Source organism: Gopherus flavomarginatus, chromosome 10 (genome assembly GCF_025201925.1).
Source record: "Gopherus flavomarginatus isolate rGopFla2 chromosome 10, rGopFla2.mat.asm, whole genome shotgun sequence".
Taxonomy (NCBI): Eukaryota; Metazoa; Chordata; order Testudines; family Testudinidae; genus Gopherus; species Gopherus flavomarginatus.
This window is the reverse complement of record NC_066626.1, coordinates 69,187,832-69,203,692: the sequence shown is the minus strand read 5'-3', so window position 1 is coordinate 69,203,692 and position 15,861 is coordinate 69,187,832. Positions and strand designations below refer to the sequence as shown.

Sequence of the window (15,861 nt, the reverse complement as noted above, 5' to 3'; positions counted from 1 at the left end):
CTGTGATCAGAAAGAGAAAGATTTTAGAAATTTTCATGAGCAACCATCATTTGTCTTTCACTTTTCTATATCCAAGATGCCTACAACCTTCACCAAACCTTGCCATGAATAAAAGAAACAACATCTGGGATTGGAATGGTGCTGTAGCTCTAATTTCAGATTTACTTGGCAGGGAGCCTTTCACCAATATCAAGTGTGATAATATCGAGCTGGCAGTTTATCACTTAGCTCCAGATTCTTTTCTCACTGTGGAGCTGCTGCAGGACATTACACACACTCTCTTTGTTTATCCTCTGTGGAATCTCTTTCACACTACAATTTAATATATTGTTGTTACAGATGTCATGACTGCAGTGGCACCATGTTTCTTGCACTGGGGCCCATTCCTTCTTACTGATATCTGGAGAAAATTGCTAAAACAAATAGTATTTCATAAGCAGAATGGGCATGAAGTGCACAGATATCAAATATGCCTTGAATATATTGTTAATAACGATACACCTTCCAGCCCCTAAATCAGGAAAGTGATTACTCCATTGAGTATACAAACAAGGTTATAACATAAGAATGGCCATATTGAGTCAGACCAAAGGTCCATCTAGCCCAGGATCCTGTCTTCTAACAGTGGCCAATGCCAGGTGCCCCAGAGGGAATTAACAGGTAAACATCAAGTGATCCATCCACTCACCCATTCCCAGCTTCTTGCAAACAGGCTAGGGACACCATCGCTGCCCATCTTGGCTAACAGGCATTGATGGACCTCTCCTCCATTAACTTATCTAGTTCTTTTTTGAACGCTGTTACAGTCTTGGCCTTCACAACACCCTCTGGCAAGGTGTTCTACAGGTTGACTGTGCGTTGCGTGAAAAAATACTTCCTTTTGTTTGTTTTAAACTTACTGCCTATTAATTTCATTTGGTGACCACTACTTCTTGTGTTATGAGAAGTAAATAACACTTCCTTATTTACTGTCTCCACAGCAGTCATGATTTTATAGACCTCAATCATATCCCCCCTTAGTCATCTCTTTTCCAAGCTGAAAAGTTCCAGTCTTATTAATCTCTCCGCATGTGGCAGCTGTTCCATTGTTACAAGCCGAGGTTACAAAATGTACCTTTGTCCACCCCACCTCTGCTTGCTCACAATAGAAGACCAACAATCCACATCTTAAATGTCTGAGGCATGTCTAAGGAATCCCAGATAAATTGAAATTGGAAGCTCTCTTCCACTAGGAATAAGAAACTGGCTGGGTCTGCACACTTTCTAGTCAGATTTCAAGGAAATTTGAGTATTTTAACTAAGTGATTCTATAAAAATGTTTCTCCTTTGTAAGTTCAAGCAAACTAGACTAATAGAAGGTCAAAGCAAACTTTTAAACAAGTGTTTTTGATGTGTTAAACCAGCCCATTTAAATCAAACCCTAGACAAAGTGCATCTTTACATCTTGCAGAATGACATGAAGATTGAGAAATGTATTAGAAATACTGAAGACCTGACAACTGTTGATTATATATCTATGGGGTTCTGGGTGAATTAATAAAAACATGTTGTTTGGTTACAAACAACTGTGTCCTGATCTGAGACACACTGTCGAAGATAAAAGTAGACCTCAGAAGAACTGTCTAGGTGGAGAGGAGAGCAGATGCTGCATATTCTCCAAGGCTAATGCATCAGCCACATTCCCCAGAGCTTTGAGAGACACTTTCTGTTTCGAACACAATGCCTCCTAGAGCTTCCATTGGAGCAGTGAGTCATTAGCTAAAGCAGGCACAGCAGAACACTGAAGATGAGCATATTAAACTACACTGAGCTTCTGCAGACAACTATATTCATTCACAGACTGGCAAAGCAGCCGAATTCTCCCTTTACCCTCACCCATAAGGAATCTGAGTCCAATCCCAGCTTTTGAAACCTCCTACTACATACACACACACCCCAAACACATAGCAACTATCAGCTGCCTAAACTCTCCTCCTATAATCTCTCCACACCAGAAAAATAAACCACAAAGACACACCCATCCCACTCTCAACACTGTCCTGCAAATCCTAAATAAATACACAGGCAAGAACTACTTCCAGCCCCCACGAGGTACTCAGCTTCCAAGTGTCATCTACCGGGAAATGGGGTAGTATTGTAAGGGTTAGATATTATCAGTACATCATACTGAAAACAACAGGCAAATATTAGAGCTACATGTCAGAGCCATGTGAGATGCTCTATTTGGCCACAGTGAACATTATTTAAAAAAAGAAAAAGAAAAAAAACCCCAGTATTTGCCAACAGCATTTTCCAGACAGCAGTACCTGAGATACCACTTTATTCTGACACCTTGAACAGAAAATAAATCAGATGTATGGTAGGTTGGCAAATGTTATCTTTTAATGGTTATCTCTGTATCTCTATCTTAGGTGTAACTAGTGCACCAATCAACATGGAAAATGAGAGGTATTTCCTGGAAGAAGGCAGAGATGGGGGAATTCTGAAAATGGGAAACGAACAAGGAGTTTCTGGAGGGACACTGGAGCTGATAAGGGAAGCAGAGACAGAAAGATGGATGATCTGACACAATATTATCAGTTATACAGAAGTAATAGTATTGTCTCACAGTACTTTATAAAACTGGGGGCCGGTGAGAAGACTCTGGGACAAGACATCTAGAGAATCTCCCTGCAGAATTCCTCCTCTATCATTTTGTTTTGAGGAGTGGGGTTCACCCCTACAGAACAGACTGTGGGGCTCATTTCCATTTTTGGCCAATCAAGGTCAGGTCCTCCCCCAGCTCCCTGGCAGCACAGATCCATTAGAACTGCTTCACCAGGGACTCAGTCTGATCACAGTTGTCCCCATACCGAAAAGAACATTTAGCACTATGCTGTATTATCTTTTCTGATTAACCTTTACAGGACCAAATGGACAAAATACTTAACGCTCCAGGCCAATTCACAAATCTTTCTGATCTGCCATTCTCCACCCCTTTCAAGAAGGATAAACCTCCTTTGCAGAATGGAATGTGGCAGGTGTGAGGTCTACCTGTGAAGGAAGACAATCCAGACTGATATAAATAGAAGATGAATGCCTCCACTGACCAGACCGTGGTGGGGCTGTCAGCAAAAAAATTAGTTTAACTTTTAAAGTAACAACTGTCTCATAAAAGCACCTTGCTGATTCTAGGCTCACAAGAGAACTTAATCAGTTGATCACATTTGAATTTTATTTTACATTGGATGCACACATGTATCTTTGATGCACTATTTAGCATATACAAAAAGAGGGCTGGTAGTTGAAACTCCCGAGGTCTATTTTCAGTTCAGTTATTGGTCCCTTGGCAAGATGCTTAACCTCTTTATGTCATGGTTTCCCCATCTATAAAACGAGGATAATACTTCCTTGCTTTACAGGGGTGGTACAGGAGCCTAAATGCATTAATGTTTGTGAAGTGCTCTGAGATCTTCTGATGAAAGGAAGTGCAGAAGTGTTAAGAATCATTATTGTATTATTACTTCTAAAGCTGAGTCATGACTGCAGTGGAGCACAGCTGAGGCAAATACAGAATACAACTTATGTACAGAAAGGAATAGTCTCCAGGGCCAATAAGGAATCACTGTGCATCTGAGGCATGTGTATATAGACGGCATGATACTGTTACACCTTGTCATCCTATTTTATCCCCTGCGTAAGAAAGCAACATGCTTTAAATTTCATATTACCATTCATTCCGGCGTAACTGCGATTAAATCCTTTATTATTAATAATGGTTAATGAGCCACTCGTTGTTCCATGAAATAGACGCCTCTCATTATTTGTATTGCCATTTTTGGAATCCATCTCCTGCTTTTTTATTTGGTAGGTCTGCCAGTAGAATGGATTTTGTATCCTTTCAATCTACAACATTAGGAAAATGAAATATGATTGTTAATGACCAAAACCCTTGGCATCAAATCAGAAAAACATGATTAATTACAAAGGGGCATTTTCTAGCCCCATTTATACTGATATTTCTCTTGAGTAACTCCACTAAACAATGTACTTTCTCCAAATTGACATGGGTTTAACTGATTGTGTGACTGGCATTGATTGTGTCATTGTGATTAGTTATGACAGAGGCAGCACTAGGTATTCCATGAAATAGAAGCTTCTCATTGTTTGTGCTGCCATTTTTGGTATCCATCTCCTGCTTCTTTACTAGGTAGGCCTGCCAGTAGTAAGGATGTTGTATGCTCTCAATCTACAAAGTTAAAAAATGAGACATGATATTGATAATGACCAATATCTGCAATTAAACCAGATTGATATTGGCATCACTTGAGAGCAGCACCTGGCCCACAACGTGATACAAAATATTTTGCTTTCAGAGCCTCATTCTGTGACTGATATATCATTTTTATAGTTGGTTAACAGGAATACAAAATATTTAGAATGTGCAGTAAGAGAAGTAGTAGTTACAAAAATAACATATCCATTTAGGAAAAGGTTCATTAGTTAGATTCTCTCTGTATCATTTCACTGCTGTCCCATATCTTTTATACATCTTCAGTGAGGTGCTAGCTTTCAAATGGCATGTTGCTGTAGTTAAAATATATCAAAATATGATGGGGAGATCACCAGTTTTAGTGCATGTTGTTACTGTCTTGCTATTATATGATGATGTGGTAGCTTCTTGTGATGATCAGTATGCAACAAAAGGAAAAGAGTAGAGACCAGCCGTGAAGTGTATCTGAAAGGAAACAGTGTCCCACCAGGCCTATAGCCAGCTAAATAAGTGTATGCATGTGTGTATTAGCAATGTGGTAATCTGTGTAGCAGAACATCCCAATCTATCGCCATCATTTAGACTTGAGCAGGATGGCGCATCTGTACCAATGTAACAATTATTATAACTGGTAGGTCTAAAGTCCTGCTTCAGGACACGTTAGAAGATTTAAGGTATTTCAAAAGAGGGATTTTGCATAAAATTAAATGATTATGTATTGTTTATCTGTCTTTTCTCCTCAGCAAGTGGAGAAGCAACTGGCAGCATTTGGTCTGGAAAAGAGAAGGAGACGGCCAGTGGGCAGAACATCTTTTATAGGAAAGGAAGTGGAAAGGTACCTTCTCCTATTGTTCATTAAGATTCTTTTTGTAGATCCTTAATATTCTCCCAAATCATCAAACTAGCAGGTTGTTTGCACACACCGGCAGGTAAGACGTTGGCTTTATCTACACTAGCAATTTTCCTGAAGTCTCCCATCTTTGTAGTACCACTGGTGCAATTGCATTGCTGGCAATAACAGTGGAAGTGCTAGAGCAGACAAGGTGCTGGCAGCCAGTGTTTTAAACACCATGGGCCAGATTTTTAAAGACATTTAGGCTCACAAAGATGTAGACAGGAGCCGAGTGGGATTTTCAAAGGCACTTAGGTGTCTAACTCTCATTGATTTCAACCACTAGGGGCCTATCTGAATTTTTAGGCACCTAAATACACCTCTCCCTCGATATAACGCGGTCCGTGGGAGCCAAAAAATCTTACCGCGTTATATCCAGAGGTATGTATATCCAGAGGCTCCAGCCGCTGCGGGGAGCCCTGGGCCCTTTAAATCACCACTGGCAGTGGGGCTTGGGCAGCGCTTTAAACGGCTCGGGGCTACCCGCAGCAGCTGGAGCCTCTGGCCCTTAAAATCCACACCCGAGCCTGGCTGCCGGAGCCCTGGGGCTCGGGCGGGGATTTAAAGGGCCCAGGGCTCCCCGCTGCTTTACCGCGTTATATCCGAATTCGTGTTATATCAGGTCGCATTATATCTGGGTAGAGGTGTCCCTTTAAAAATCTGACCCCATGTTGCCTAGACTTTCTCTCAGCAGGGTTAGACTACATGGTGATTATAACCCCAGCAACCGTCTATAGTATGCTCCCACTGGCAGAGCTGCACGTAATGCAGTAGGGAGACATTTTAGGAAAAAAGCTAGTGTAGATATAATGGTAGCAACCATCTTCATGGTCAAGTCCCTTTTTATTATATTTTTTGTAAGGAATTTCCTGTGTGTAGTAATCTCTAGTGTGCAGTTAGCTCTTAAAGAAGCACAGCAGTGGAACCAATTAGAGGAGCTATTGGGTCTTGCTTTTCTTGACTAGTTACACCTAGAAAGCTCTCAGAAGGAATTTGGAGGTTCCAGGGGAAATCTCCACGAAGCATCTCAAGTTTCTGAAAGGGGAATGCTGGCCACTCTCTAAAAGCACTGGATAGGGGAGGGGCCATCAACCAACTCATAAAGATTCTAGAGAGGAGAGATGATCTCCTAAATTCTTTTGATACATGCTAGCAGACTGATGAGCTTCCTTCCCAAGAAGACCTGTCATAGGAGATCAGGACCCAGATATTCAGCTGATATAAACCAGCATCATTTCATTGGCTTCAATGAAACGAAGCTGATTTACACCAGAAGAGGTTCTGGTCCGAGATGTAGGATGGAAGAAAGATAGTGCTGATGTCTTTCCATCACCAGCCTCCATTCTCAGCACTGTCTTGAGAAGATTTGTTCTGAGAAGCAGTTTCACTGTAAGGTTGGGCAGAGTGACTTTGCTAGACTTCCGAAAGCTGGTGCTATATCTGTCATAGCTTAGCTTCTTTTTTGAGCTTCCTTCTCCAAAGCAATAATAGGATCTCTCTCTCTCTATAATAAATACAAACAGACTAGGAAAGGATGTTCTTCACTATGTCTGCTCATGGTTGGAAGTTGAAGCTAGACGAATTCAGACTGGAAAGAAGGCATACATTTTAATGGCAAGGGTAATTAACAAATGGAACAATATACCACTTGTCCTGGTGGAGTCTCTATCACTCACAACTTTAAAATCAAGATTGGATGTTTTTTAAAAAGATCTGCTCTTGTTCAAAATGAATTATTTTGGGGAAGTTCTATGGCCTGTTTTACACAGGTGGTCAGACTAGATGATCACAATGATCCTTTCGGATCTTGGAATGTACAAATCTATTAATCATTCCTCTCCTATCAAGGAACTGTCCAAATTTTAGAAATCTAAATCAACTCTTCATCCACTCTTCGTTATCTAATCTAGTGCCAGTCACCAAGATATCTAGGCTCAGAAACCAGGCCAGCATTTTACCTTATCAATTTTGAATGCTGAACACGTCTGTTGAAACTTCATCTGAACATCTTGATATTCTTTCATTTCTGGATGTATCTCCACCACTTTGACACGTTCTTGTTTCATATCACACCACTCTTCAGGGAGAGTTACTAACTGTTTACCTGCAAAGTAAACATTCTGTTAATATTATTTACACTACATTCCTCTGGTTACGCAGCCATATGCCTTATTACAAATCCTTTCTGAAAGTAGAACACCCATTTATTATCCAATCTCTAATTAATGCCATTCTTTGTCAAGAGAATGCATAATCCATGGCTTCTGGATCAGATTTACAGATGCACCCAGGCTGCTTTCCACCCTTTATGGCAGTTCAAAGCAGCCATAAACCTATCTTACGAGACATCCGAAGATTCACAGGTAAAAACAAAAGAAGGCTGTCAGACCAAAGGTCCATCTAGCCTGGTATCCAGTTTTCCAACAGAGGCCAATGCCAGGTGCCCCACAGGGAATTAACAGAACTCGTAATCATCAAGTGATCCATTCCTTGTCGCCCATTCCCAGCTTCTGGCAAACAGATTCTAGGGACACCATCCCTGCCCATCTTGGTTAATAGCCATTGATGGACCTATCCTCCATGAATTTATCTGGTTCTTTTTTGAACCCTGCTATAGTCCTGGCTTTCACAACATCCTCTGGCAAGGAGTTCCACAGACTGGGCGTTGTGTGAAAAAATACTTCCTTTTGTTTGTTTTAAACTTGCTGCCTATTAATTTCATTTGGTGACCCCTACTTCTTGTGTTATGAGGAGTAAATAACACTTCCGTATTTACTTTCTCCACACCAGTCATAATTTTATAGACCTCTATCATATCCCACCTTAGTTGTCTTTTTTCCAAGCTGAAAAGTCCCAGTTTTATTAATCTCTCCTCATACGGCAGCCGTTCCACACTGCTAATAATTTTTGTTGCTCTTTTCTGAACCTTTTCCAATTTCAATAAATCTTTTTGAGATGGGGCAACCACATCTGCATGCAATATTCAAGATGTGGATGTACCATGAATTTATATAGGGGCAATATGATATTTTCTGTCTTATTATCGATCCATTTCTTAATGATTCCCAATATTCTGTTTACTTTTTTGATTGCCGCTGCACATTGAGTGGATGTTTTCAGAGAACTATCCACCATGACTCCAAGATCTCTTTCTTGAGTGGTAACAGCTAATTTAGACCCCATCATTTTATATGTATAGTTGGGATTATGTTTTCCAATGTGCATTACTTTGCATTTAACAACGTTTAATTTCATCTGCCATTTTGTTGCCCAGTCACTCAGTTTTGAGAGATCCTTTTGTAGCGTTTTGCAGTCTGCCTGTGACTTACCTATCTTGATTAGTTTTGTGTCACCTGCTAATTTTGCCACCTCACTATTTACCCCTTTTTCCAGATCATTTATGAATATGTTGAATAGGACTAGGCCCAGTATAGACCCCTGGGAGACACCACTATTTACCTCTCTCCATTCTGAAAACTGACTGTTTATTCCTACCCTTTGTTTCCTATCTTTTAACCAGTTACCAATCCATGAGAGACCATCCCTTTTATCCCATCACTGCTTACTCTGCTCAAGAGCCTTTGGTGAGAGACCTTGTCAAAGGCTTTTTGAAAATCTAAATACACTATATCCAGTGGATCCCCCTTGTCCACATGCTTGTTGACGGCCTCAGAGAATTCTAGTAGATTGGCAAGGCATGATTTCCCTTTACAAAAACCATGTTGACTCTTCACCAACAAATTTGTCTCTATCTGAGGGGTTGGGAGCAAATGTGACAGAGACAAACACCTACAACATCTCTATCAAGTGTTCTTTCAACTACAACACCCACCTGCTGAAGTGAAGAAACAGCCTGACAGAGCCAGAAGAGTACCCAGAAGTCACCTACTACAGGACAGGCCCAACAAAGAAAGTAACAGAATGCCACTAGCCATCACCTTCAGCCCCCAACTAAAACCTCTCCAGTGCATCATCAAGGCTCTACAACCTATCCTGAAGGACGATCGATCAGTCTCACAGATCCTGGGAGACAGGCCAGTCCTTGCTTACACACAGCCCCCAAACCTGAAGCAAATAATCACCAGCAACCACACACCACACAACAAAAACACTAACCCAGGAACCTATCCTTGCAACAAACCCCGTTGCCATCTCTGTCCACACATCTATTCAGGGGATACCATCATAGAACCTAATTACATCAGCCACACCATCAGAGGCTCGTTCACCTGCACATCTACCAATGCGATATATGCCATCATGTGCCAGCAATACCCCTCTGCCATGTATATTGGCCAAACTGGACAGTCTCTACGTAAAAGAATAAATGGACACAAATCAGACGTCAAGAATTATAACATTTAAAAACCAGTTGGAGAACACTTCAATCTCCCTGGCCACTCGATTACAGACCTAAAAGTCAAAATATTACAATAAAAAAAAAACTTCAAAAACGGACTCCAACGAGAGACTGCTGAATTAGAATTAATTTGCAAATTGGACTCCATTAAATTAGGACTTGAATAAAGACTGGGCGTGGATGGGCCATTACACAACATAAAACTATTTCCCCATGCTTATTCCCCCCACCTCTACAGTTCCTCACATCTTGTCAATTTCTGGAAATGGACTATTTTCATTACCACTACAAATAGTTCTTTTTCTCTCCTGCTGATAATAGCTAACCTTAACTGATCACTCTCCTTATCATGTGTATGGTAACACCCATTGTTTCATGTTCTCTCTGTGTGTGTGGGCTGTAGCCCACAAAAGCTTATGCTCAAATAAAGTTGTTAGTCTCTAAAATGCCACAAGTAATTCCTGTTCTTTTATCATCTTTGTTTCCAAATCTAGCACCTTTCTCAATTCTCCAGTATATGGCTGCTCAGAACTGTTAGTATTCCAGATATGTACACAAACTGCTACTTTGTTTGTCCCTTGTATATTCTCCCCACAACTCACTCATGCTAAGCGAGACACAATGTGGCCCTAAGTAACACCAAACAGCTTTCATTCACCTTCATCTTTTGAGACTCTTAGAATGACCATACTTTTCCCTCTGTCATCTATGGCACGATTGGCTTCCAGATCCACTTTATAGTTTTTATTCCAAATGGTGATGTTAATCTCTTTTTGATTTAATGCTGCGGCATCCTCTAAGCGCAGATTTGTTAGCCTGTCAAAAGGCAGGTACTGATCCTTTTCTAGATATTGCCACTCAACTAGGTTGCTGAGAAGTTGTGCCTTAGACTGTTCTTCTTGAACCGCTCTAACTCTTTTGATCATGTGCTGAATTTCCAAGCAAGCACGTAGGACGTCTTTGGTAACACCAGATACTCGAATAAAGGGCACAGGATCCTTGCATTCCAGCTGAATAATGATGTACAGTTTCTTCTGGAGGTCTGCTAGTTCCTTATATTCCTGGTCATCAAAGCTTAAAATCCATTCATCTGAGATAGTGCTTTCATGCTGTTCCTTTAAAATCAAATTTTTAATCCAGGATACAGCATCTTCCACATTTTTTTGGCTTTCACCACAAATCTGAAAAACAGTTCTCTCAATTTTCTTTTGCAAAACCATTGCAGGCTTTCTTTCTGTAGCCGAAGAATGCTGTTTCTGTTTTCCAAAGCCGAAGAATGCTGTAATGAAGTATAAATACTTGCAGTTACTCAGTTGCTAAAATTAAATAAGGGTTATTTATGCCTCAACTTCAAAATGAACAACCAGACATCTACTTACAAGCACATTTTGACAAGAAGGACTCTGATGCAGGTGTATCAGGTACATTAGCAGTACCTTCTCTTTTCTGCATGCATGCAAGGAACACACTTAGTAGTTGTGGCTGGAAGATGATAATTTTAATGTTTTTCACAATTTGAACAGATTTATCACTTGCAAAATCAACTACAGCATCCATCATGTTATTAGCTACTACTGCTGGATCAAGGCCTGCCTGACCTGTAACAAATGTAACAATACAAAAAAATACATATATTACAATGTGTTGAAAGACATTTAATACAGATATACTTTTATTCAAGCAATGGACCCATACAAAACTAGATCTTAAACATAGTGCCCAATCCTGCATTCTTTGATTCCAGTGATTCTCACTGATTTGAATGGATATTTTGGGTGATCCAGGAACGCAGAAGCAGGGCTAAGGAAGAATCAGGCCTAAAGAGATAGGGTCATATCCTATCCAAGGCCGGTTCCTGCTCCTACAGAAGTCAGAGTGGAAACTTCCACTGACCTCAGTAGCAGCAGGAATAGGCACACAGACACCTTCCAGTGGGATATCCATGAACATCAGCTGAGACAAGCATTCATGGTTCTCTAGATAGTAATATCATATGGATATTCTCAAGTTTCTAACGTTAAAACATGACAGTCTTAAATCACTTGATATGGTTTTCATATTTAAGTTAACAAGAGTGATCTCCAGCTTCCTTATCATTTCAAAATCCTTGCTCTGACCTTCACTAGACATTATTTGAATGCCCCAATGCCACAACAATTTTCTTAATATAGGAGAATCAACTTTTCAGGTGTATCAAATCCCTGGAGCACTGATGTCAATGGAATCACACAGGATGAATTTGGTCTCAAGAAGGCTGATTGGTTTTAGTTTTATTTTCCAACAAAAACATAAACCTGTTCCAATAGCTGGGAAGGCAACCGACGTGTACTTCTTCAGTTCACACTCCTGGAGCACTTTGGAGACTAAAGATTTGGTATCGTTCTGGGCAACAAGATGAATTATTTTTTTGCACATCAGGTTTCCTGCTTGTGTGGTTATAAAGTTATTGTGAGGTTGTGAGGCTGAAAGATGAAAGAAAATATATAAGGCATGACAGAAAGTGATAAATTCTTTAATTATCCATAATACAAACATTTCTAAATCATCATCTTCACCTGCCACCTGCCTGTACTACCCTTTCCTTAAGACCCTGCATTGGCTTCCAATCTCCTTCTGCACCAGATTCAAACCCCTCATCCCTGCTTTCAAGGCCACAGCTCAGCTTCTGTCCACATCTTATCGGGCCTTACTCCTTTGCTTGCTCTGTGCATTCAGACAGCTTGGTGCAACTCAGTGCTCCACTGGTATTCAGACTCTCCTCTGTGGTTCTGTGGACTACACAGCCTCAGTCCTCTTTCAGCTCTCCCATCAGACCCAATTCCTGCAATTGCCTTTCAGTGCTAACCTACACATTTACCTCTTCCCTGACCACCTTCCCTCCAGTTATGTGTACTTAACAAACACGGAACTCGTTATTGTTTCCTGTTGGATCTTTATCTTCCATTGGTTGTATTTATCATTCTTCCATAGATTATGTCTAAAATTAGATATAAGTTCTGCTAAGGTAGGAACTTTCCTTTTTGACTTGTCCCTGAGCCATGCGGAGGATGCGGTGGGTTGCTGGTATAGGCCAGCAGCACATTGCTACTTCCTAACTTCAGAAAAATGGGTTGTATCAGAAGCACAATGACCTCTGAGGCTTCCCCTAGGTGGTGCAGCTTATTTCATTACATATAAATATGTACCATCTAGTGCTCAGACTCTGACCAAAGGCACCATCTAATCCTTTGTATTTTGCCCTGTTTTGAAGGGTTTTACTGACACAAGAGGATGAGTCATATAGCAGAGCAGGTTCTTTTAATTTAGCATGATGCTGACATCTCTTTAGGATTTTTCTTTTGCTTTGTACTTTATTTTAACATCTCTTAAGATGTTTTACAAGCATCATATTAATTTATTAAGGAGTTGTGAGATCATGGATAAACACAAGTACAGTAGTGGGTTAATTTTCAGCAGTGGTATGCAGCCACCGCTCCCACGGCCTTCAGTGGAAACACTGGGTGCTCAGTACCTCTAGAAAGCAGATCACAAATGCTGTATTTATACCTAGCTGAGCACATTCTGCTTCAACCTGTGATCCAGCACCTTCCAGAATTGCCTTAGAGACACCTAAAATAAGAAAAGCAGTATTAGTTTGACAAATCAAATAAATGAAGAGTAGTCTTAAAGTCTCACCTAGGTCAATGAGACCAAGTACACAATATCTCTCACATCTGATAATAGTATAGGCCAAGATTTTTAAAAAATAGAAGCCTACATCAGATGCCTGTCAAGGCATTTGCCTGATCTTCAGAAGTGCTGAATATCTAACAGTTCCCAATGAGGTCAAATAAAACTGTTACTTCCTTATAGATAAGTCCTATAAAATTTAATAGGGATGAAATCAATAACTTGGTTTATAAATATTATAAAGCTTATAATATTTAAAAGAAATATTTACTTCCTAAGTAATGTTTAAACTTCATACAGACTGTAACGGTCAGGATGGCTTGCCTCTTGAGGGCTGGAGGGCTTAGGGGTAGTGAACCCTTACTACTAAAGATGCACACCTGGATTGGATCAGGTAATTCCCAATAAAAGGCAGCAAGTGGCTGGAGTGCAGGGGGAAGTTCAGGAAACTGCAGAAAGTAAAAGAGGGTTCTGCAAGGAAGAACCTAATCCCAGGAGGGTTTGGAAGCAAGAGCCACAAACCTGAGGCTCCAGCTAGATGGGGCCTAGGAGTGGTCTGCCAAATTGGGAAAGGCCCCTGTAGGATGAATTGGAGACTGCTGGGAATGATCAGGCTGCAGCAGAAAACCTTGGGACGCAAGGTTTCCCTATTGAGATTACAGGCAGAAAAGTTTAGGAGTGACCTGACAAGAGAGTAAAACAGATGGACTGCGTTTTGGAACTCTTGGGTTTTATTTTGGAGCTTTATTTAGGTGAATAAACTTGGACCCCTGAGAAGGGGTGGCGAATGGATCAGAAATGCCCGTGTGGAGTTTGTCTAAAAAGCTTTTTGAGGGAGAAATTGTTAGTAGGTACTGCAGAGGCACCCCTGGCCATGAGGCGTATATGGGAGGCAGCTGACCCCATTACACAGAACATCACAGACAATGATTCCCCACCTTAGAATTCTATAGAGAGGTTTAAACATTCTAGAGACAGATTCTCATTCTCTATTAAATTCAATAGGATTTTTCTATATACCGGGGTGAACAGTATTATTTTCTGGTGTTACAAATTATATCAAAATACAGACACTTCCTAGTACAGCTTTCCCAGTTTGAAAATGTCAAGGCACAATGTATAAAAAAAGACTTATATATGTTGCAAAGAATCCTGTGGCACCTTATAGACTAACAGACGTTTTGGAGCATGAGCTTTCGTGGGTGAATACCCACTTCCTCAGATGCATGTAATGGAAATATCCAGGGGCAGGTATATATATGTGTGCTAGCAAGCAAGCTAGAGATAACGAGGTCAGTTCAATCAGGGAGGATGAGGCCCTGTTCTAGCAGTTGAGGTGTGAAAACCAAGAGAGGAGAAACTGGTTCTGTAATTGGCAAGCCATTCACAGTCTTTGTTCAATCCTGAGCTGATGGTGTCAAATTTGCAGATGAACTGAAGCTCAGCAGTTTCTCTTTGAAGTCTGGTCCTGAAGTTTTTTTGCTGCAGGATGGCCACCTTAAGGTCTGCTATAGTGTGGCCAGGGAGGTTGAAGTGCTCTCCTACAGGTTTTTGTATATTGCCATTCCTAATGTCTGATTTGTGTCCATTTATCCTTTTCCGTAGAGACTGTCCAGTTTGGCCGATGTACATAGCAGAGGGGCATTGCTGGCATATGATGGCGTATATTACATTGGTGGATGTGCAGGTGAATGAACCAGTGATGGTGTGGCTGATCTGGTTAGGTCCTGTGATGGTGTCGCTGGTGTAGATATGTGGGCAGAGTTGGCATCGAGGTTTGTTGCATGGATTGGTTCCTGAGCTAGAGTTATTATGGTGTGGTGTGCAGTCACTGGTGAGAATATGTTTCAGGTTGGCAGGTTGTCTGTGGGCAAGGATTGGCCTGCCACCCAAGGCCTGTGAAAGTGTGGGATCATTGTCCAGGATGGGTTGTAGATCCTTGATGATGCGTTGGAGGGGTTTTAGCTGGGGGCTGTATGTGATGGCCAGTGGAGTCCTGTTGGTTTCTCTCTTGGGTTTGTCTTGCAGTAGGAGGCTTCTGGGTACACGTCTGGCTCTGTTGATCTGTTTCCTTATTTCCTCGTGCGGGTATTGTAGTTTTGAGAATGCTTGGTGGAGATTTTGTAGGTGTTGGTCTCTGTCTGAGGGGTCAGAGCAGATGCGGTTGTACCTCAGTGCTTGGCTGTAGACAATGGATCGTGTGATGTGCCCGGGATGGAAGCTGGAGGCATGAAGGTAGGCATAGCGGTCGGTGGGTTTTCGATATAGGGTGGTGTTAATGTGACCATCACTTATTTGCACCGTGGTGTCAAGAAAGTGGACCTCCCGTGTAGATTGGTCCAGGCTGAGGTTGATGGTGGGGTGGAAGCTGTTGAAATCATGGTGGAATTTTTCCAGAGTCTCCTTCCCATGGGTCCAGATGATGAAGATGTCATCAATGTAGCGTAGATAGAGAAGGGGTGTGAGTGGACGAGAGCTGAGGAAGCGTTGTTCCAGGTCGGCCATGAAGATATTGGCATATTGTGGGGCCATGCGGGTGCCCATAGCAGTGCCACTGATCTGGAGATATATATTGTCATCAAATTTGAAATAGTTGTGTGTAAGTATAAAGGCACAGAGTTCAGCAGCCAGTTGTGCTGTGGCATCATCAGGGATAGTGTTCCTGACAGCTTGTATTCCATCTGTGTG

The 15,861-nt window shown here is 41.3% G+C and overlaps 1 protein-coding gene across 4 annotated transcripts in view; it reads right to left on the bottom strand.

Annotated features, from left to right (window-relative positions):
• PARP14 (poly(ADP-ribose) polymerase family member 14) overlaps positions 1 to 15,861 on the bottom strand; it is a 101,759-nt gene that overhangs the window by 53,246 nt on the left and 32,652 nt on the right. For 3 of the 4 annotated variants that reach the window (XM_050916910.1, XM_050916912.1, XM_050916911.1), the window contains 6 exons: positions 13,051 to 13,113; positions 11,799 to 11,966; positions 10,884 to 11,102; positions 10,163 to 10,783; positions 7,103 to 7,248; positions 3,711 to 3,885 (listed from right to left, as the gene is read on the bottom strand). The exons of the other annotated variant lie outside the window; for it this stretch is intronic. In XM_050916910.1, coding sequence (XP_050772867.1) covers positions 3,711 to 3,885; positions 7,103 to 7,248; positions 10,163 to 10,783; positions 10,884 to 11,102; positions 11,799 to 11,966; positions 13,051 to 13,113 — 1,392 coding nt within the window. The remainder of the gene's footprint in view (positions 1 to 3,710; positions 3,886 to 7,102; positions 7,249 to 10,162; positions 10,784 to 10,883; positions 11,103 to 11,798; positions 11,967 to 13,050; positions 13,114 to 15,861) is intronic. 4 annotated transcript variants of the gene reach the window in all.